This window comes from Camarhynchus parvulus, chromosome 8, assembly GCF_901933205.1.
Source record: "Camarhynchus parvulus chromosome 8, STF_HiC, whole genome shotgun sequence".
NCBI lineage: Eukaryota > Metazoa > Chordata > Aves > Passeriformes > Thraupidae > Camarhynchus > Camarhynchus parvulus.
The window spans coordinates 25403589-25425804 of record NC_044578.1 but is presented as its reverse complement, the minus strand read 5'-3'; the positions used below and the strand labels follow the sequence as shown (position 1 = coordinate 25425804).

General features: G+C 39.1%; 1 protein-coding gene across 1 annotated transcript in view; it reads left to right on the top strand.

The window, feature by feature from the left end:
- The window catches only part of LOC115906374 (BMP/retinoic acid-inducible neural-specific protein 3-like), a 200976-nt gene extending 197244 nt beyond the window's left edge, over nucleotides 1–3732 (top strand). Inside the window, 2 exon segments of the mRNA XM_030953521.1 lie at nucleotides 2264–2348; nucleotides 2351–3732. Of these exon segments, the coding sequence (XP_030809381.1) occupies nucleotides 2264–2348; nucleotides 2351–3382 (1117 nt within the window). The 3' untranslated portion in view covers nucleotides 3383–3732.
- The last annotated feature ends 18484 nt before the right edge of the window (nucleotides 3733–22216 follow it).

Below are 22216 nucleotides of genomic sequence, written 5' to 3'. Positions count from 1 at the left end.
TTGTAACTTCATGCAGATTTTTAAATTGCTGCTTACATTCCCTAACAAAATAGAAGTAGGAAGGTAGGCTCATTAAAAATAAAGTGAACAAAAAAGAAGTGACTTTAGAGATTTTGATTCTCATAAGCCTTGAAATAGTAGATTGCATCATTAATAAAGGAAAAACCAATATTTTATACACCATGTGGTTGGAATACCCAGAATATGGTTGGCTCACCCAGAATATTTTTGCTTAATGCTGACTTTCAAATAAGCACCAGGAAGAATAATGATAAGGTATGTTCATGTTGTGCATGTGATTATATTTACTTATCCTTCCAGAAAATACCTAGAGCTATAGGCATATAAACCCCCAGCCCTGAACAACCAAGATTCCTGCCCTAAAAAAGGAAAAAAAAAGATATTAAAAGTCATCAGAATTTTTTTACTGAACTTTATTTTCATGTTTCTTAAATACCATAATTTGAGATGCCATGGATTTCTCCTTGAGGCAAATTCAGATGTGACTTAAAAGCCAGTCAGGAATAAATGAAGGTCTTGTATTTTCTCTACAAAACAATGTAATGAAAGGGGAAGAAACTGCACAACCATCATCATTCATGTGGCAACAACAGATCTGATTGCAGCAGACAAAACAAATTCTTTAAACTGTGCATTGCTGGGAATAATAGGACTTGAAAAATGCAAAGAAAATAATTTTCTGACTCTTTCCATGTAGCTCTGCTCTTCCCATTGTCATTCTCTTAGTGGCTGTGCCTCATCAGCCTGAACTGTTGCTTTCAGAATGTTTTCTCAGTGTGATGTAGGACATTAACTGTTCCTCCTAGTGAAACCAAAATGAGATGACAAGAAGAACATTAAAGTGATCTTTTAATTTTGTCCCCAAAGATGAAAAGTAAACACAACATGCTCATGCTTGGCTTCCTGTAGAGATTCTGTAGTGCTGGAAGTTGTCTAAAGAATCTCGCTAGGTGGGGAGTGGGGATCTGTTGCTATTCTAGGAAAGAATTTTGGCTCGCTGTCTGTAAATCAATGCAGCTCCAGCTAGTTTAAAAAAAATCTTCATAATAGCATAGAGGGACAGTAGAGTTGTAGATACTTAGATACACACTAAGCTCTTCTTTGGTCAAATAGAATGCACAAAAATAATCTCAACTGCGCAGGATTTCAAGATGTTAATCTGAAGACAGTTACAAAAATGGTTCTTTGTCAGGCTTCCTTGACAGAGCCACAGAGAAAGGAAATACCTGAACTATATGTTCCTGTCATGCCTGTGGGTTTATAAGGAAACTTCTCTTTTGTGATTTTGCATTGTTAAGAGGAAATTAATACTTGTATCTATCTGACAGCAGATGCTATTGTGCCTTAACCTGACACTAAAACCAGCTTTATTTTCCTCTTTCTATAAAATTGATAAATTATAAAGAATTTAAATGTAATTTAATATTATTTTTCTATGTGTTATATATTATATTATTTATTATATAATATATTATATTTATTAGATATATAATTCATAAAATATAGCAAAGTCTATAAAAAGTCTATTAAATATAACAAAGTTTATATAATATATTTATATATATTATATTGTATATGTATTATATATTATATTATATATAATATATACATTATATTATATCTTATATTATTTATAAAAAGTGTATAAAAAGTCTATAAAATATAACAAAGTCTATAAAAAGTCTATAAAATATAGCAAAGTTTTTATGTATTTTTGTAGATTATATTATATATATTATAATATAATATATATAATATATAATATATAATATATATAATATATATTATCTATAATATATATTATATATATTGTATATATGATATATATTATATATATCATATATAATACTATATTATTGATAAAAAGTCTTTAAAATATAACAAAGTTTATGTGTATTTATATATATTGTAATATTATATTATACTATATATATTATATAAAATATAAAAAGTCTATAAAAAGTTTATTAAATATAACAAAGTTTATATAATATATAAAAATATATATTTCTATATTATATTTATATATAATACATATAAATATATATTTTTATATATTAAAAGTCTATAAAAGTCTATAAAGGTCTATAAAATATAACATATTTTTATTATTTTATTTATATGTTATATTACATTACATTATATATATCTTATAAATATACTATATTTAAAATTGATAAAATATCACAAAGTCGTATTTGCTAAAGTCCTCATTAAAACCAACTTATTTCTGCGCTTGCAGGTCTTCCAACTACTGGCTGAACCGCATCCAGTCGCTGCTGTACTGCAACGAGAACGGGCTGCTGGGCAGCTTCTCGGAGGAGACGCACACACGCGCGCGTGCCCCAACGACCAGGTGGCGTGCCAGGCGCCGCTGCCCTGCACGCTGGGCGACGGCCCCGCCTGCCTCAGCTGCGCGCCCGACAACCGCACGCGCTGCGGCGCCTGCAACGCCGGCTACATGCTCAGCCAGGGCCTCTGCAAGCCCGAGGTGGCCGACTCCACTGAGCACTACATCGGCTTCGAGACGGACCTGCAGGACCTGGAGATGAGGTACTTGCTGCAGAAGACGGACAGGAGGATCGAGGTGCACGCCATCTTCATCAGCAACGACATGCGCCTCAACAGCTGGTTCGACCCCTCCTGGAGGAAGCGCATGCTCCTCACCCTCAAGAGCAACAAGTACAAGTCCAGCCTGGTGCATATGATACTGGGCCTCTCTCTGCAGATTTGCCTGACTAAGAACAGCACCTTGGAGCCCGTCCTTGCTGTTTATATCAACCCTTTTGGGGGCAGCCACTCTGAGAGCTGGTTTATGCCTGTGAACGAAAATAATTTCCCAGACTGGGAGCGGACTAAACTGGACTTACCCCTTCAGTGCTATAACTGGACGCTGACTCTGGGCAACAAGTGGAAGACATTTTTTGAAACTGTGCACATCTATTTGAGGAGTCGAATAAAGTCGAACGGCCCAAACGGCAACGAGAGCATCTACTATGAACCCCTGGAATTTATTGATCCCTCCAGAAATCTGGGCTACATGAAAATCAACAACATCCAAGTGTTTGGCTACAGCATGCACTTCGACCCAGAAGCAATTCGAGACTTGATTTTGCAGCTGGACTACCCCTACACTCAGGGCTCACAGGACTCAGCACTTTTGCAGCTGTTGGAGATTCGGGATCGTGTAAATAAACTCTCTCCACCCGGCCAACGTCGCCTGGACCTCTTCTCTTGCTTGCTCCGTCATAGACTCAAACTGTCTACCAGTGAAGTGGTGAGGATCCAATCTGCTTTGCAGGCCTTTAATGCCAAATTGCCAAACACAGTGGATTATGACACAACCAAATTATGTAGTTAACCATAAATGTGAAGCACAACACAAAACTTTGAAGGAGTTTTTACAGTGCTTTTGTGGAACAGTTTATGTTTGGAAGAGTAAATTTAAATTGTCTTTTCAATATCTGTCTTATATCAGTCAATACTGTTGGATGGCAATTTACACACATGAACTTGCTGACAATGAATATATTATACCTGCAGTTTTGGTTTATGAATGAAATAAATACTGACACCAGTCTAGAAGACATTCTACTTTTTACAATAAATTTCATTTGTAATTTTATATGTTCCGTGGCAATGCTTTTGTGCATTACATCCTCTAGAGGGAACATAGAAGGAGACCAATAAAATTTTGTAGCTGAACAGTTATTACAAAGAAATGCTGTGGGATTCTTTTTTCTTACACAAAAGTAGTAACTTTGATGCACTTTTGTGTGTGTTAAACTCAGGAGGGGTAGGCAAAGAGAAGAGATTGACTCCAGATTTTAAGAGAAACTGTCAAAAAGTCAAAGCCATAGGATATTTTAATTTCAGGATGTGGATCTAGGAGTTCATGCCAGTGTAGTGATGCTCCACCTGAGGCTGGTCCTTTCCAAGGTGCTCAATGTGACACCAGGGTGATCCCAGGGAGTGTTTTAGGATGGGCAGGAGGTTGGAGCTGTGGGATGCACAGCAGTGGAAGCCTGCATTAGCTCTAGAGGAGACGGGTGAGAGGCTGTCTGCAAATGACCAAAATGCTTTTCAATGCCCCTGATCCTTTGCTTTGCATATTTACCAAAATAATCAAGCATATGCATACATTGCCTCCTCCCAAATGCACACACTGTAATGTTCAGAATTCTCTATTTTGGACTGCTCACCCAAATACAGCCATGCTGCTTAGATTCAAGTTAATTAAAAAATTAATTAAAGTTAAAATTTGTTATTAGTTAAAATTAGTTAAAGTTAAAAAATTAATTAAAGTTAAAAAATTCCCTGCCAATGCAATTGTTTAGTGGATGGGTGTTTTTTCCATTCTATTCAATGCAAGAATTTTCAGTTTTTTGAAAAATATCCCCTTTTACAGATACAAGAAACCCAGTTTATAAAGCTGACAGTGCAAGTCATTAATTAAACATTGTCAATTACTGAAATTAATTAAATGTGAATGTCTGTGGATCAGAATTAGGTTCTTTGCTGTTTGACACATCCTAGCAGATAAAAAGCACATCTGAGACAGCAGAACCTAGAACTGAAGCTTTTGCTGCCTCTTGCAAGAGAACAGAACAAATGGCTGGATTGTCAGAAGTGCCCATTAGTAAATGCAGGGTAAAATGAAGGAAACTGATACAAAATGGTTTAGTAGTACCTCCTTGCATTCATTCTGAATCTGTGTCACGGATTTAAAAGTCAATTTGTATTTTTTAAATGGGAAATAATTGCATAAAGAACGGGCAAGCACAGAAAGCAAAAACCGCCATTTCATTCATACACAATTTTAATTCAGCAGGACTCCAATGAAATTCACTTTATTCATTTCAATTTGTTGTATTACAGAGTCATTTGAATTTAGCCTAATCTAAGACACACTCACTTCCAGCAAGATCCCAGCAGCACAGGGGAGAAAACACCTTGTAAGTGAATGTAGACAAGCTAAAATACCAGGGCAGAAACTCTTCAGAAAGCCCACAGCCAAGGGAAATCTTTTCCTTAGTGATTCCTCTCTCTCCTGACCTCTATGAATATTTATCTGCTTTACTGTTTCATTGCCACCCATTTGGATAATTTCTCAGACCTTCTATGCTAAGAAGTCACTCAGAACTAAAATTCACAGCTATTTTTCCCCCTGTTTATTTTTTTTTTTTTTTTTTTTTTTTTTTTTTTTTTTTTTTTTTTTTTGTTGTTTTCTTTTCTTTGTTGCTGGAGGAATTAACCTCTGCATGAATTCCTGTTTTTCTTCAACTTACAGCTTTCTTTTGCTGATAAATAATGTATCTGAGCCTCTCTTCTATGTGTCCAGATTTTGGCTTGCTCTTGCATTAGAAAGATCTCCCCAGTTAAAATTTTCAGTATTCCTGTTTTCATCTTCAAGTCTTTCTTTTGCTCTTTTGTTATGTCTTTGGCAACTATTACAACTTGCAAAATTAGATAGTTGGATTTTACTACTCAGTACCTTGTGTAGTCTTTTCAAACAAGTGAATCCTCCTTAAGATTTTTCCCCATGACTATTTTTTCTTTCTTGGCTGAATTGGTTTTTTTTTTGTTTTTACATATCTTTCTCTGCCAAGAATTAAAGTTCTTCACTGTGCAGAATGATATCTGTAATAGGAGATACAGATCAGAAGAAGCCCCAAAAGTGGATCATAATTTAATTATTACACAATATATTCATTGTGTTGGACTGGAGTAGTGGAAAACTCCTGTCATTACTCACCAGCTTTGTGCCAGATTTCCTAGCCCACTACTCATGGACTAATTTTGGATTTTGGAACCTGTAGGCTCATGGAACAGGGAGAGTTTTTATTTTACCAGAACTGGATTCTATAAAAATAAATATGGTAGGGGAAAAAACCCTGCAAGTATATAGTGAGAAAAAAAGGCACAGGTTTATCTGGTTCTCAAATGAGACAATAATATTTCCCTCTTGACATTTTTTCCAGTTGGAAACTTTCTATGTTTTCAAAAAAGAACTTCAGAATGTTTTTTAGAAAAAGATTACTCTAGATGAGTCAAATCAGCAAACAACTTGATCCATAAGAATGTTTTGTAATAAGATATGAACCCAAGGGTGGAGAAGAAAGAGCTGTGGCTACATGCATGTGCACTCATTTCCATCTGGGCATTGCTGATATTTGGAGGGATCAGATCCAGGTGCTTTCTGCTGGAATTCACCAATGCTGTTATTTCCTGCCATCATAAATGGGGAAAAAAAACCCGCCAAAAACAACAAAGCATGGAAAAGATGGTAATAGAGAATCACAGAATCATGGAAATCCACACTTGTTTGGGAATACAGAGGCTGAACTGAATCATATTCAAACATAGTGAACATGAATGAACTCTCATTTCTCTCATTGCTTGCTGAAAAAATATAGGCAGGAAGAAAATGCATTCATATTCTAGTGGCTGAAGGTAGAGAGAGGTGTCGTCACATTTCAGGGTGTTTCTTCCCAAAATTTGAGGGAGAGCCTTTGTTTCCAAAGGTATGCATATGCTGACTGCATTTCTTGTGAAAGTGCTTATTTGGCAGACACCTCAAGTCAGCAAAGAGACAAAAACCAAAAAAAGTCAGTTTTCCCAGGCTGAGCAAGCAGTTTGTGCAGGAAGGAGGATGGAGAATGCAGGAGGGGCTACAACTGCCTGAAGGTCTTTACACTGAAAATGCAGCGCGTTTTCCAGGGACAAAAAAATGTCATGGGGAAGAAAAGTGATCCACACCTTCCTCTCTGCTGGAAAAGGAAAAGGGGATATGGGGAAGGATCAGTGTTTTACAGTGCATCAGCCACAGTTTTTTTGGCAGGGAGGGGACAGAATCTGAGCTGCTGTGCCACCCTTGGGAATGGGATCATCCTCTGGGTGCTGCAGCCAGGGATCCTGCCAAGGTGATTGGAGTGCAAGGAGGAATCCAGGGAAAAGTAGAGAGGAAAGGAACCAAGATCTCATTTGAGTAGGGTTTTAAACAAGGAAGAGAGCCTGTATGCCTCATTGCAGCTAAAAGCAGAGGGCAAGATCTCCCTGGGTATGGATGAGGTTTGGAAACGAAGAATTTTAGTGAGAGTCAATGCTGGGACATCTCAACACCAGAGCAAGGGCAGTCTGTGGGACTGCAGGGCTGACTTTGGGGTCTATCCACTCAGCTTCATTCTATTCACTCTGCTTCATTCTCTAAGCACCAAATCTACTCCAGAAGCAGCAGATACCCAACATTTTCTGCATACACAGATCACCAATTAAACAACCCACAGGGTTCACAGGGGATAAAATGTCAGCTTACCCACAGGGCGGAGCAGTGTATGGATTTCTGACATTAATTTTCACAAATTTGGCAGTGTGGTCACACCAGAGATACCACTGCTCTGGGAGTGAGTGCACGTGGGAGTGCAGGGCCATAAATTCCTTTTTTCCCTGGCAAGCCAACAACAGTAAGGTGTGAATTACGACCGAAGAAACAGTTTTACCTCCCAGAAATAGTGAAATTTTCCTTCCCTGCAGATTTCTCCTTGGATGGCAATGTGCATCTAAAAATACCGGCATGTCTTGTCAACACACTCACACATTCCTCTGGCTGAGGGAACATTCAGTGGCACGTGCAGGTATGAAAGGGAAACACAAGAAATGCCAATGTTAGCAGCAATGGGTGCTGCAGGATTGCCCAGCCTCTGGTCACACCTGCAGCAGGCATTGTTTGCCTGCCTATGATCTGCTCTCAGCACACAGCAGACAGAAAAGAGCTTAAAACCACCTGGGAGGCAGAGATAGCTTTGCTCTGAAAACAATGCTCCCCTAAGAGGGACTAATCCAGAGCGTGAGCACCTTTCAGCACATTCCAAGAGCTTTCTCTTTTCAGAAAAAAGGGCTTTTTGCCAATTCTCAGCTAACAGGGAAGAGAGAAGAGGAGGAGTCAAACAAAGTGAGGTGTGTACATATCAAGCCACAATTCTTCGGTGGGGAGAGAGGGGAGAACAAAGAGCCTTTGAAGAGCTTTGAGATCCCATCACAGCTGTGTAAGTCACTCCAAAAACACTGAGGTACCACAGGGATAACAGAAAACCAAAAATACAAGGACCATGTACAATCACTTGAACATGAGCCTGACAGAAGAAAATCAACCATCACTGGTTTTGAACACACAAATTTTCCTCTTACATCTTTCCCTCACTCTCAGAAGTGAGTGAGGGAAAGATGAAAAAGAAACTTTAAGCATTAAACAGGAATAGGGGAATGACAAAAGATAATTCATGCTATAAATGTGTAGAGCTTCTTTCATGTGCCCTTTTCATTGGGGCCCTGCATGTTCCCCTCAGTTATTCAGTTTACCAGTTGTGTATTAAGGCATAACTCCTTTGCCTACAAAATTAAGGCATCACAACATGAGAGAACTTTATGGCTGTGTAAGATCTCCAAATAATTTTAAATAATCCTATGTCTTGCATATCATTATAAATTTTCCAGCTAAGTCCTTCCTCAGCATCAAACAAACAAAACCAAACCAAACTCCACCTCCACAAAATAATAGACAATTTCTACAAGATTAGACAGTAATTCTACCATGAGTCAGCTCTATGAATCTTTTAATTTTATTTTTTTAAACTGGTTTTGTACCCCTCTCTCTTTCTATGAATTTAATTCCTCTCTTGCTGTCCAGTGTCTAAGATTTCCTTCCCAGAATCTGTATTTCTGAAGGGACTAGTTTGACAGCTTGAGATGTGAAAGTTCTTGTTTAACAGCAGGACATCAGAGAGCATCACAGCTGCCTTTTTAATATTTAGATGCATAAAGTTAAGATGAGGACTGTGCTGCTAAGCATTTTAAAAATGCTGACTTGTCATCACAAAATAGAAAATGGAAATTCTTAGCTATGAATTTTATCTGGACTCCAAACATTAAAGCCTCGAGTCAATCAGGATTTAGTCATGTAAAAGTACCAAGCATTTATTTTCATACATTATTTCCCAGCTTTAACAGACTCAGAGAGCAAAATGAACACATGAAGTGACTGAGATTGAAAACATTGGTGCTATTTCTAATATGCCTTTGGTAGAATGGAATACATTGAGGATAATTTTTTTCCCCTTCATTGGAAAGGCAATATTCTGTCATATTCTCTTAAAATAAATTGGAGTGACTACATTCCTCCACTTCAGCCCAGATATATATGAATTTTTTGGTGTGAATATTTACTAAAGCAGCTGGATTCTATGCACACACAGCCATTGAACTGCCTGGTTACTTTTTTCCTTAAGAGACAACTTTTAATGTCATTGCTAGAGTTGGGAGAAGCTATTCTCTAAAGAACTGGGACACTCTGGGCAGTAATCCCCCTGCAAGTGCAGATATTTGACCTTCAGGTTAATAGATGTCATTCCCACCTGAGCCCTGGGGGAGCAGGCAATTCTTGAGCAGGTGAAGTTGCTCTGTAAGCAAAGCTTTTGTCACACTGCTGAAGGTGACAGATTTTTCTGGGGGCTGAACCCATCCCTGCCCACGTGGAGGCATCCAGCTGGTCAAACCTGCAGCATCTGTGATGAAGGCTTTCAGACAGGAGCCTCTTCTATTTGCAATAAAGCTCGGAAGGGCAATTTGGACATCTCATTAGTCCATTAGTCCCTCAGCAATCCAAAGGTCCAAGGTTCCTAGCCTAGATTAAATGTGTAATGATGGGCAATGTGAATAATCAGCCCAGAGCTACTAAGGCCTTTATTGAGAATTCTATTGAGCCTAGGCCCATTTTCTATGGAACAAACTGCAATTTATGTAAGAGACAAAGAGCAAGAAAGAACAAAAACTGAAAAGAAGAGTAATACCACCAGTCATAGATATATAAAAAAAAGGAGTTATTAAAAAAACAATTAAAAAACAAAAGTAAGGATTGATTAAGGCCCACATTTAGCCACTGCATAGAATAGTGGAATCCCAAAATGGTTTGGAATCCCACAATGGTTTGAGTTGGAAGGACTTTCCAGATCATCCAGTGCCACCCCTGCCATGGGCAGGGACACCTTCCACTGTCCCAGGCTGCTCCAAGCCCCATCCAGCCTGGCCTTGGACAATTACAGGGATCCAGGGCAGCCACAGCTTCTCTGGGCACCCTGTGCCAGGGCCTGCCCACCCTCACAGGGAACAATTCCTTCCCAATATCCCAACTAACCCTGCCCTCTGTCAGTTTGAAGCCATTCTCCCTTGCCCTGTCCCTCCAGTTCCTGATGAGTTGTCCCTCTCCAGTTCCCTGGAGCCCCTGCAGAGCCTGGAAGGTTCTGTGAGGTCTCCACGCAACCTTCTCCTCTCCAGGCTGAACATTCCCAGCTCTGCCAGCCTGGCTCCACAGGGGAGGTGCTCCAGAGCCCTTCATGGCCTCCTCTGGACCAGCTCCAACATTTCCTTGTCCTTATGTTGGAGACACCAGGGCTGGGCACAGAGCTCCAGGGGCTCCCAGAGCAGAGGGAATGTGCTGAGGGTGCCTTGGTCCCACTGCCTGTGGGACAGAACTGTGCAGAAATGCTCCCGAACGCACTGAAATTCAGCAGCTGCAGCACAGTCACACCTCAAGGAAATATTTTTAACACATTAGGAGAAAAATGTAAAATCTCCTTATGAAATATGATGTTTGGATTTATAACTGAGTTTCCCCTGGTAAGTTCTGGGAAATTTCCCTAAATCAAATTAAACTCAGGGAGCTCAGCTGGCCTCATAAATCACCTGTCTAAACTAGGAATGCTTCAAGTGATGCACGTCCAAGTCAGGAAGTGTGACAATAAATTTGATGACATAAAATGAGCCTGTTAGGCCTGGATAAAACTGTGAATAGGCAGTTTTTATGCCTTTCTTAGACAACTACAAATGAGACTTGGTTTTGTAGAATGCTGGATGAAGTGTCCACATGTATAGCTCCAGCCCCATTGGATCTTATTCACAGCAATGAAAAGCTTTCTGCTCAGAGAATTTTGGAGAATTTGAATCTGAAAACATTCAAATGAATGTCAAGTCTTGCATATCTCCTTCTCCAATGTCTGTGCTCTCAGGAAGGAGGAGGGAACTATACAGGAATGCAGTGGGGTTATCACAAAGGTGAGAAGGGGTTTGGAGCATCTCTCTGATGAGGAGAGACTGTGGGAGATGGGTCACATTAGTTTGGAGAAGGTTTAGAAGGGATTTAATCAATCTATAAAAAATCCCAAGGGCAGGGGCCAAGGGGATGGTGCCAAACTCTGTTCAGAGATGCCCAGAGACAGGACAAGAAGAGATGACCATGAACTGGCCAAGCCCAACAAGTTCTCATTCAGCATGAGGAACCTCTTTCCATGGAGGGTGACAGAGCACTGGAGCAGCTGCCCAGGGAAGGGTTGGAGTTTCCCACTCTGGAAACATCCCAAACCCACCTGGGCATGCCCCTGTGTCTCCAGGTGACCCTGGCAAGGGGTGGGACAGAGGATCTCCAGAGCTCCCTCCCTGTTAGAGCCCAGGACATTTCTCTGGCTGCCCTGGAGGACTCAAGACCCTGGCAGGGGCTCAGAGACCTTGGCATGGAGTCAAAAACACCTGTGCCTTTGATTTTAGCCCATGGAAACAATTACCAACTTTGTGTGAGGATTTACAAGCCACAGGAGTTTGAGTAGAATGATAGTTAATTTGTCACAGGGTGAAAAAGTGGAATTTTTGAGGTACTAGAATGGGGGTTCAAGAGGCAAGATGGAGAAATCTGGGTGTGTTCTGAACTCCTTCTTCTTGTCTCCATCTTCTGCTGTGATGGTGGCACTTGTGGATTGGTTTAGAGTAGAGACAGACTGTCTAACATAGGTGATAGCTATTGGAAAATTATTGTCAATAAAGTCCATGTAGTTCATATTATAAAAAGCCAACACCACCCCAAGGGCAGGGACTGTGCCACAACCCGACCTGCTGGACAGATCTCAGCAGGTCAGAGAAAGAATGTAATAGATACGAGAACATAAACAACCTTGAAAAGCAGAGCTGAGGAATCTCAACTTCTTCTTCAGTTACATGGCTGGGAAAAAAGACTTTCTAATACCTCGGGAGCCATTTCAACCACAACAAACCTGAGCCTCCCAACCCTAAGGACTCTGTGCTTCTGTGGATGAAGCCCCTTCAGCCTGGGAAATTTATTGCTGGGATAAGAACAACACCTTCTTGCTCTGTACAAAATGTCACTAATTCACAGTTGTAAGACTGTGCAAGAGTTAAAGGGTGAGAGACAGCCTGGGGGAGCTGGGGCTGTGAGAGGGCTCCAGAGAGACCCCAGAACCCCTCCCAGAGCCTAAAGGGGAGTTCCTCCAAAGGACTTCATGTGTCACACCTCTCCTCAGGAAAGGGTCAGGGAAAAACAGCCCATTATCATTCAAAAATCAAACAACGATAAAACACACATCAAAGCAAAGAATTACTTATCAGCGTGCTCAAAATCTTACCAGAATAATCAGAGAAGTAATATTGGTTCAGATCAAATTATTAGAACAAAAATAAAAAGTAGAATACCATTACACAAAAGATAATAGCAACAACAACTGTTGGAACCCTGGCTGCTGAAAATTTTAGACTTTCTGACAAGCACTGACCGCGAAGAGAACACTAAATTTGGAAGCTTTCTCTATGGTTTCGGGTTAAATTCAAATAGTAAAACTAAGATGAGTGTGTAGTTTAAATAAAAATGTGTAAAATCACATAGTAGAAAATGTAAAGTTTTAAAATATAATAATATATTTATAAAACAAAATATATTATTAATAACATATTTTATATATTATATTAATATAGCAATATAAATTTATATAATATATAATTTATATATTATATTAATGTATTAATATAAATATATTAATAATATATTAATATATTAATAATATATTTACAATAAATATAAAACAAAGTCTAATTCTTCTTCTTCACCTTCCTCTTCATAAGTTTATACAGTATTATATAATTAAATAAAAAATCCACATTACAATTAACTACAAGTAGTTAATTATTAAGTTAGAAATAAAAACAATTTAAGTATCATTTCTTAATTAAACAGTTTTTCCTTAAAAAACTTCAGCATCCCATTTCCTTTGCTGGAGAAACGGGATGTGATTTCCCACACATTCCCCACCAGCCCCCAGGGACAGGCTTGGTATTTTCACGTGTTTTCCAACAATTTTATCCACTTTTATCTTCCTTCATTGGTGTGAAGGTACCCACCATAAATGAATTCACTGCATGTGGTGTGTTTTGCATAAATTAAATATTTGATATTTGTTCTCTTTGTTACCTCTAAATTGATTTTGTCCAGCTCCACTTGGGACACACAGCACAACATAAAGCACCTATATGTGTCTGACATGCTAATAAAAATAAATAAATAAGATACTTTAACAGGACTTTCAATGCCACCCTGATCTACCCTGTTAACCCCACATTAAAAGCTCAGCACACAGTTTCAGGTTGGTTTTTTTTTTTTCTGATGGCCAAGTTTCCATTTAGAAGGATGTTGGCTTGCCTTTGTTTTCATTTCCAGAGTGCTTCATTAGGCTTACAAATGTTTAATTAAGTTTTATTAAATGCATTAAGCTGAGAGTAAGGAGCTGCACTTTGCACACTGGGTGAAATGGACTCGGTGGAAAAAACCCATTATCAAGAGTGATCAAGATTGATCTGTGCATGCTTTGGCCAATTTGTAGCTAGAGGGAGGCTGATTTTTACTTGCTGTTTATTTAAGGGAATGAATCATACAAGTAAAAATAAATCATTGTTTTGATTAGCCATTTTTTCTCTTTTTTTTTTTTATTTTTTAAAATTTCCTTGTAGCAAATGTCTATTTTCCCTGTTAGAGACAGGCTGCACTGACTCCTTTAGAAAGTTCTGTTGTTTTGCCAGCTCAGGGATTTTACTGTAAGGCTGATGATGCCAGATTTGTTTTAAAGTCCAGGTCCTGGAAAGCTGTCATGGTGTGAGTCTTCATTATGTGCACACAAAAAACCTGATATCCTCAAGGCTAGAAATAATTGGTGATATAATGGGAATATTGTGGGGAATAGCTTTCCAGGTGGCATGTCCCATACCCGGCTTGAGCTGAAAGAAAAATCCAAAGATTTTTAAGCTGCCAAAGCCATCTGATATATAAAAGTTTCTGATAAATAAAACCTTCAGTTTCTGATAAATAAAACCTCCAGTTTTTGTCTTCTCCAGAATCAAAAATCTTCTCACTGTCCTTGCTCAGGGTAAAACTGACATCTGTGGGTGAAAGTCCTTGCCTGGAAAAATGAAAAACAATACACTAACTTAAACAAACACTAAATTACAATGCAATCTCATGCTTTTTAAGATTCCAAGATTGTTGTTTCAAGCCAGATTGTTGTTTTTCTTATCATTCTTATTATGTGTAATTTATGCTAATATAAATTCCTGATTACTGGTGGTTTTTTAACTTGGAAGCTTACAACTAATCAAAGAGCTACTGCTATCCTTGGCTGAACTTTAATTTTTGAACTCAAAAAGCTGTATCTGCTACAACATCTTGGCTCTTTGAGAAGACACCTGTTTTGGAAAAGAGTAAACTCTTCACTCAACATATCCACCATTTTTGTCTTAGTTCATTTGTGCTTTGTGCTAATTGGAACAGAACCTTAATTTGAATTAATTATTGTATCAACTGAGCACCGAATCTGCACCAAACAGAACAACTCCCCAGCAATGGGGAGGATTCCACTGGTTCATGAATGGAAAACAGATATTTGCCTTTACAAACAAACTGTAGGTTGGCTGATAAATGAAATTGGACATTGAAAGATGAAAGAAACAATTGGGAAAACCCATAAATTCCATAGGAATTAAAAATTAAAAGGGAGGGTTATGTATTAGAGGGAAATCCTTGGTATCAGGCATTGCAGGAAGTCTGAACATCTCAAGTACCTCAGCCAATGGGGAAAGAGAGAGGGAAATGAGGGAAATTAGGATAAAAAGGAGGCTGTGTCCTCCAAAAATTTGAGAGACCCCAGGGCAATGCCCCATGGCCTCTCCCTTTATTCCAGTGAAGTAAAAGGACTCCTCTGTCTCCTTCCTGGACATAAACCTCTGGTGTTTGTGGATTAATTTTCCTGACATGTTCACAGAACCTCAGGGCAGAACTCTCATGAGCACTTGGCATTCTGTTGAGCCCTGTGCTGAAGCAGTTGCTTACATGGCTCTTAACCATCACTGCTAACAAGTTGTACTTGGAGTAGGGGTGGCTTGACAGAAGCTAAATAAGAAACTGGGCAGAGCTCTGCTCTTACCTCCTCCCCTGACATCACAGGGACTGAATTTAACCCCTTATGATACACATGCATTTGGGTATCAAGACTGCAAAGCCCATTTGTCATATTAAATTTTTTTTGTTTTTGGTTTCTACATGTAACAAGCCACAGTTGATCAACCCTACAATCAGAAACACAGACTTTGGTTGTCTTTTGCATTGTACTGCTGGGCTCATAAGCATTCCTGCAGCATGGCATTGTTTGGAAACACAAAAACCAGTTTACACAGTGCACCTCCACCTGAAAATTCAAGAATGACATAATTTGAAAGTTACATAAGGCAGGAGATACATGGGTTTTATACCTAAAATATGCATATGTCTCCTATCATGTACATCCTACAGTTATGAACACATTTCCAAGTAGGTGACACTAGAGCTAAACAGCAAGTATTAAATTATTACCTCTTCATCCTTGTTGACTTTTTCCCAGGCATTTTTAGATGGACATTTTGAGCTCCCAAACCAGTTGGGATCTTTACCTTAGGACTATGAACACCCAGGAATGAACTGGAAGTTTCCACCAGGTTCCAAATTGTGCTGAAGGTGTGTGAGAGGGTCAGAATGGACGAGAGACACCTCTGCTTGTGAATGTTGCTGTTTTTAAGGCTGCTGCAGTTGGAACAAGCACACAGAACTCCTCTGCTGCAGCTGGAGGCTGGGGGACCTGCACACCAGCACTTCCAGGCTTTCACAGGCACTGAATTCAAATTCCAAGGAAGAGCCTCTCGCTTTCCTCTTCCTCTGTGAATCACTGAGCTCCGTTTGAGCCTGCAAGTCTTGCTTGAAAGAATCTGCATTAATTACTACTCATCAGCCTTAAATATGGTGACAGCTCCTGTTGGCAGCCCTGTTTATTTTGTGACCACCTTTTCAGCTCGGCTGTCAAATGGAGTTTTTTTTTCTCCTTCCCAAGAAAACAACCTTTCTCTGTGACCAGCTGCTGAGAACAAACCTCCTCTCCCTCCCCTCCTCAATCCTGAACACACCATCCTTATTTCCTTGCCAAGGAAATCCTGTCCTTATAAATAGGGGCCAGGGTGGAGTTATAGATACCAGATTTTAGGCTGCTCAAAGGAGAGAAGGTCTATACTGCTTCTCTGGTTTTCCTCTTGATAGGTATTGTGATCCACTTGTCAAAATGTTCTTAATTTCCCTGGCTGTCTGTAGTTTTCCTCTCTACAGAAATATTGCAAAGGTTTGTTTGGAACTACCAACATACTTCCTCTGAAAATTATTTCTGATGGAGACATTATTTAGTTATTTTTTATTATTTCTTTAGTAATCTAAGTCTGTGAAAAGAGAATTTGGAAAGCTACAAAACAAATTGTCTTTTACCATCTCTTTCTCATTAAAAAAATATTAAACTCTCCCAATTTTCAAATAATAACACCCAAAACTCTATCAATATAACCGAAGAAGAGTAATTATTGCCTGAGGGGGAAAAAAAACCCAATCCCTGAACAAACACCTCTGAAAAAGAGGAAACAAAGATTGTTAGAGAAGTAAAAAGTTTCAGAGTCTAAAGAGTAGAAACCACAACCATAAACACAATTTAATGTAAATTGCTTCATTTACACAATAAAACCTGAGTCATTAAGTGAGAGAAAATGGAAGGAAGGAAGGAAGGAAGGAAGGAAGGAAGGAAGGAAGGAAGGAAGGAAGGAAGGAAGGAAGGAAGGAAGGAAATCAAAGAAAGCTCTTTTAAAGCAAACAGGGCGTATTAATTTTCTCCTCCTCTACTCATCTGCATGTGTACAGTCACAGATATGGGAAAAAAACAGGATCATTTTTTACATTTTCAGACCTTAAATCTCTGTCCTAAACATCCTGTACAATAAGGATAACCCAGTAGAACTTCCAGAGACCCAAACTGCTTTGATGTCTACATTTAACTTCCTAAAGAATGATGCAGAGATGAGAGTTACAGAGCAATCCCACTGTCAAGAGCAACTGGGACAAGGAAGGAAACTTATATGAGACCAATTACCCTTTTTCCTTTTGCTGGCAGTAATGTCCAGCAGCCAGAGTACATCATTTGACACATTTAAGTTTCTATCAGTTTCTGTACTTGCTTTATATATTTTCTGCTACTCTATCCCTTATTTTTGTCCTAAAAATTCTTCACATAGAAGTATGAACAGGAAACCCCCCATATGCCATTGCTTGGCAGCAAAACCAGAAAGAAAACCCATTCACAGGGAGCAACAGCAAAGCAGCATAAGACACCGTTATTCTGAAAGTACTTTTGTTTTAATGTGCTTCTATTGAGAAAACTGAGAATTTAATTTGGGCTTTACTACCATGCTGCATCATTAGCTTCCAAACACCTCTAGAGCTTTTCCATTTCCCTGATTCTATTCTTAAACCTGGAGTTAGACTGCCTTAGCCTTGAGTTCAGGTGCGGTGAGTACTTCAGTCTCACACAAATATTCTACTTTTTTCCTTTAGATAAATGTCCTATTTTTCATTCTCTCTTCTTTTTTTAATATTTTTTTATTTCTCAACTGTATGAGATTAAATCATCTGTACTAATTCTTATTTTCACATCTGAACAATTAGCAGAGGACTGAAGGAAGATGCCATTCGACAGCTATGTGAATAACAGAGATGGTTAACTGAGACCAGAAACAACTTTTAGGGATGTCTTCAATTCTTTTTCATTCTAATTTGGAGAAGAATTTAAACCTTAAAAGTCTTAACCCCCTACATAATTTTGTGAAACCTAGCTTTTGCTGGGAGAGGTTTGGTTTTCATTTCATCTTCTCCACCACCAGTTGTTTTTACCAGTACTATTACAAGGACCTCATAAAACTTTCAGTGAGAAAGGCTGTCAAAACAGACAGAACTCCATGAGATATTTAGCTTTCAATGAAATGGATTTTTCTACTGCAAACCACTTTTTTTTTTTCTGACTAGCCTTGGTGAATGATAACAACTGTGATGGGTCTCTTATGTGGGGAGATTTAGGAGAGTGTATCTGTCACATGTATATTCCCCTCAGTAACTCCTTGTTCTTGTAGTAACAAGAATTTCTTATTCTCTCACCAGGCTCTACATCATCACCTGAAATGGAATCTGGGTGTCAATGCCAAACTCGAATCAATAAAGAGCTGAAGCACCTGCAGTGGTGCCAGAGGTAATGTTTCAATTAATCTCTCAGAATTAATGCCTGCTTCATTTCCAGGAAGTCCAGAGGGGTACGTAATGGACCCATTTTGTGCTATTTAAATAGGGTGAGAAAAACTGCGCTTCTCTAATTTGAATTACACGACTGCAGGAGGATTTGGGTAGGACAAGCACCACCCTAAGCCAGTTTGATGATGGGAAAGAGTAGTGAAAAGAGCAGTCTTTCTTTATTCTCTTTTGCAACCAGGCAGAAAAGCAAAGGAAAATATTGTGTGCCTTCACTGTGGTACCACCAGCAGCACAAAAATTTGCTGCAAATTCAGCCTAAAAGTAGTCACTGCCCTTGGTGAATGGTGGATTTGTTGGAACTCTCCAGCTGATCTGCTGTCAAGGTTGGGAATATTTGGAGTGGCATCAAGCATCCAAATCAGTTGGAGAGACGGAGAATTGTTGAGCACTTCTGGATATGTCCAAGTCCATGATGGTGTCTGCAAAAGCCTGGGCCTTGTGAGCTGTATAATCAAAGCTATAATGAAATAATGGAACTCTGGAATGGTTTGGGTTGGAAGGGACCTCAAAGCCCATCCAGTGCCACCCCTGCCATGGGCAGGGACACCTTCCACCAGCCCGTTCCAGCTCTGGCCTCCCTGTCCTGCAGTTGTTTTTGTAGGAGTCAGGAGATTATAAAAGGGCTGGAGAGGATGGAGAGGGAGCTTTTCTTCCAGCATTGTTGGAAGCACTGCTATTACTTGGTGATTTCTTCCATTGTGAACACAGGAATGCAATGATTGTTTGCCTGATGCCTGATTGTGGTTTTGTCAATACAGAGCTCTCACTTGCTAACAACTAAGTATCTCATTAACTCTTTTTTTTTTTCCTGTGCTATTAAACATATTTGATTCTCTCTGCTGTCCTGTTATGCCAAATAGCAGGAGGGCACCTCATTACCTCATTCACTGTTTAGTAACAAAGCCTTGCAGGAGTCCGAGTGAGTGGCTGAGTGTCACAAGTGTCCCCGTGGCTCCAGCACAGCCCCCTGTCACAGCAAAACCACTCCACGTGCTGCCTGCAAGCAGCACACTGGGCCTGCCACTGTGCAATTCAGTCCTGGCAGCTGCTGGGGCTCAGAAATTCAATACAAGCCATTGTAAAGCCACCACAAAGGAGGCAAATGGAGCTGGAGTGGAAGAACGTCCCTGCAATTTCATATTGATTCATAATGAAGGCTGTTCATTAACATCAGAGCATTGTACATTTTTTAAAGTATTCAGAGTTCATTTTTTGAGATCTTATGTATTTCTGAAGAAGTCACAAGTGATTTCAGTGCTATAGCATCCCTCAGAGTTTCTCAGCCTCTCATTGCTCTGGGCCTAAAACCATTACAAACAAAATGGTTGTTTTCTCAGATATTTATATTAAAAAAACAAAAACAAAACAAAACAAAATAAAAACAAAAAACCCACCAAAACAAAAACAAAAACATTTCCAAAAAACAAAAAAAAACCACAAAAAAGCAACAACAACAACAACAACAACAAAAACAAACAAACAAAAAAACCCCAAAAAACAAAAAAAAAATCCAGGGAAATTATTTGATATAATCTGAAAAAACCCCAACAAAACATTCAGAAGGTACCAGAATCCACCACTGTAAGAATAGCACATAGGCAGCATATTCTTGTTAAGATTAATTTCCCTTCTACAGCTTTTTGGAGTAGCTAGCAAAGCCTTGCATGCCAATGGTTGATGGGGGATCATACAGAACACACTCAGAAATTAGTAAAGAGAATTATTTTGCATGAAGCATTTCCCTGGGCACAGGAAGTTTTACTAAGGACCAAAACTAAACCAAGGTTTCCTTTCAGGACTATGGACTTCTAGAGCAGCTCTGGGCCATCGCATTTTCCAGCTGACAACCTCAGAGTCTCTGTCAGAATGGTCAACTATATTTTTGAAGTGGTGACATAGAGAGACATTTATACAAACAACAGTTCATGAAAGCTGGTTTGGGGATGAGGGAGTGCCAACTTCTGTTCAAGGCTCTGATGTTTATGAACATTCTGAATTCATTTATGAATTCTGTACATGAAGTGCCTGAGTTCAGACTCATCCTAACGGGAATCTGAGCAGAGTTAGGAGCAACCTCAGATATTTAATTAACAATAAGGAATAGTATTTGAAATATAGAAAAAATGTCTATCATTGCTTATGGCCCAGATTGAGTATTTTGTGCATTTCTGAGGTAGTCTTATATATTTTTCTAATTTAACCTTAGCAAAATTTGGCAAATCACTAAGAAAACAGAATGTTGGGACTGGCAACATTGCTATGTCTAAAAGACATTTTGTTGCTCCTGTCAATCAGGGTGAGACACAACCCTAAACCTACCCTAATGATCAATAGAAAACCCCCAAAAAATTAAAGGAAGCCATCAGTTTTATTACAGAGTCTTAAAAATACATCTGGAACTTCCTAGGGTGTTAAATAGTCACTCAGCACCTACCCCTGCCTGTCTTCACTGGACAGATTTTTTTTCTCTCTTTTTGTATCCAACTGATGAAAGTATCTCATGAATAATTAACAGAAAGCACTTGCTGGACATGGAAGATTTGAGATGAAATCAATCAATTGGTACCTGCAGTTCATATTATTAACTTTCAGAATCCAGTGAGGGGAGGAGGAATTATCTGCATCTTCCTCACCCAATGCCAATATTTGTGCAACCTAGGCTGGAATTCAGCTCAGTCGCACAGCAGCTTCACACTCAGAATCCACATCAGGCCAGCAGAATTTCTTCACTTTTCTGCTGCTGCCACTGATGCCAGAATTTGGTCACAGGCACTTGTGGAAAACTCAGTTATGAGGTAGCTCTGTTGTAGTTTGCAGCCTACAAGGCAATAAATGTTTCCTCCAAAACACCTTATAAATTATAACTCTTCCAAGTAACAACATTATCACTGCTCGATGAGGGAAGGCTAATAAATTTTAGCAATAACCAAAGCAAAAATGATGCCCTAAAACACAAGGAAATGAACTGTTTCAGCAGAGCTGGATGAAAAACAAAAAAACATTAAGAAGGATAAAACCAGGACAGTGCAGTACTTAAAAATTTGGGTTACTTCAATCAACCAAGGAAAAAAATCTTCAAGAACCAATAAGCTTTCAAGTTGTCTCTGTTTTATGACAATAGAAACCCATCAGATCCCATCGTACACACGCAAATGCAGAATTAAATAAAAATATTGACAGTTAAATACCAAGCATACTTAATCACAGGTAAAAGGGAAAGATTTGGTGATTTGAAAGCTTAAGAATAATTTGGTGATTCACACTCTCTAAATATACACAGTACCTCATGCAACATTAAACAAAACCCACTGCAATGTACCCCCCTGCCAAATAAATGAATTATTGAGACCTCTTGGGAGAGATAAGGCTCATCCAAATCTGCCAACAAACATGCATTAACTGTCCCACAGAGCCTGCCATTGCCAGCAGGGCATGGCACTATTCTAATGAAATGCATGGAGGGGTAAACAATACTTTTTTTGGCTTGCTGTATGTTGTCTCCAAAGATTTATCTCCCTGCTTGTCCATTTTTGTGCATTGTGGAAGGTCATAAAGCCCAGCACATCCAGAGTGACAGAAAATGGGGCTGCTGGAACACCAATTATCCCATTTTCTTCCAGCAAGGCAGCACTAACTATCCAAATGCAGTTGCTGGCACAGGTTGGTCAGTCT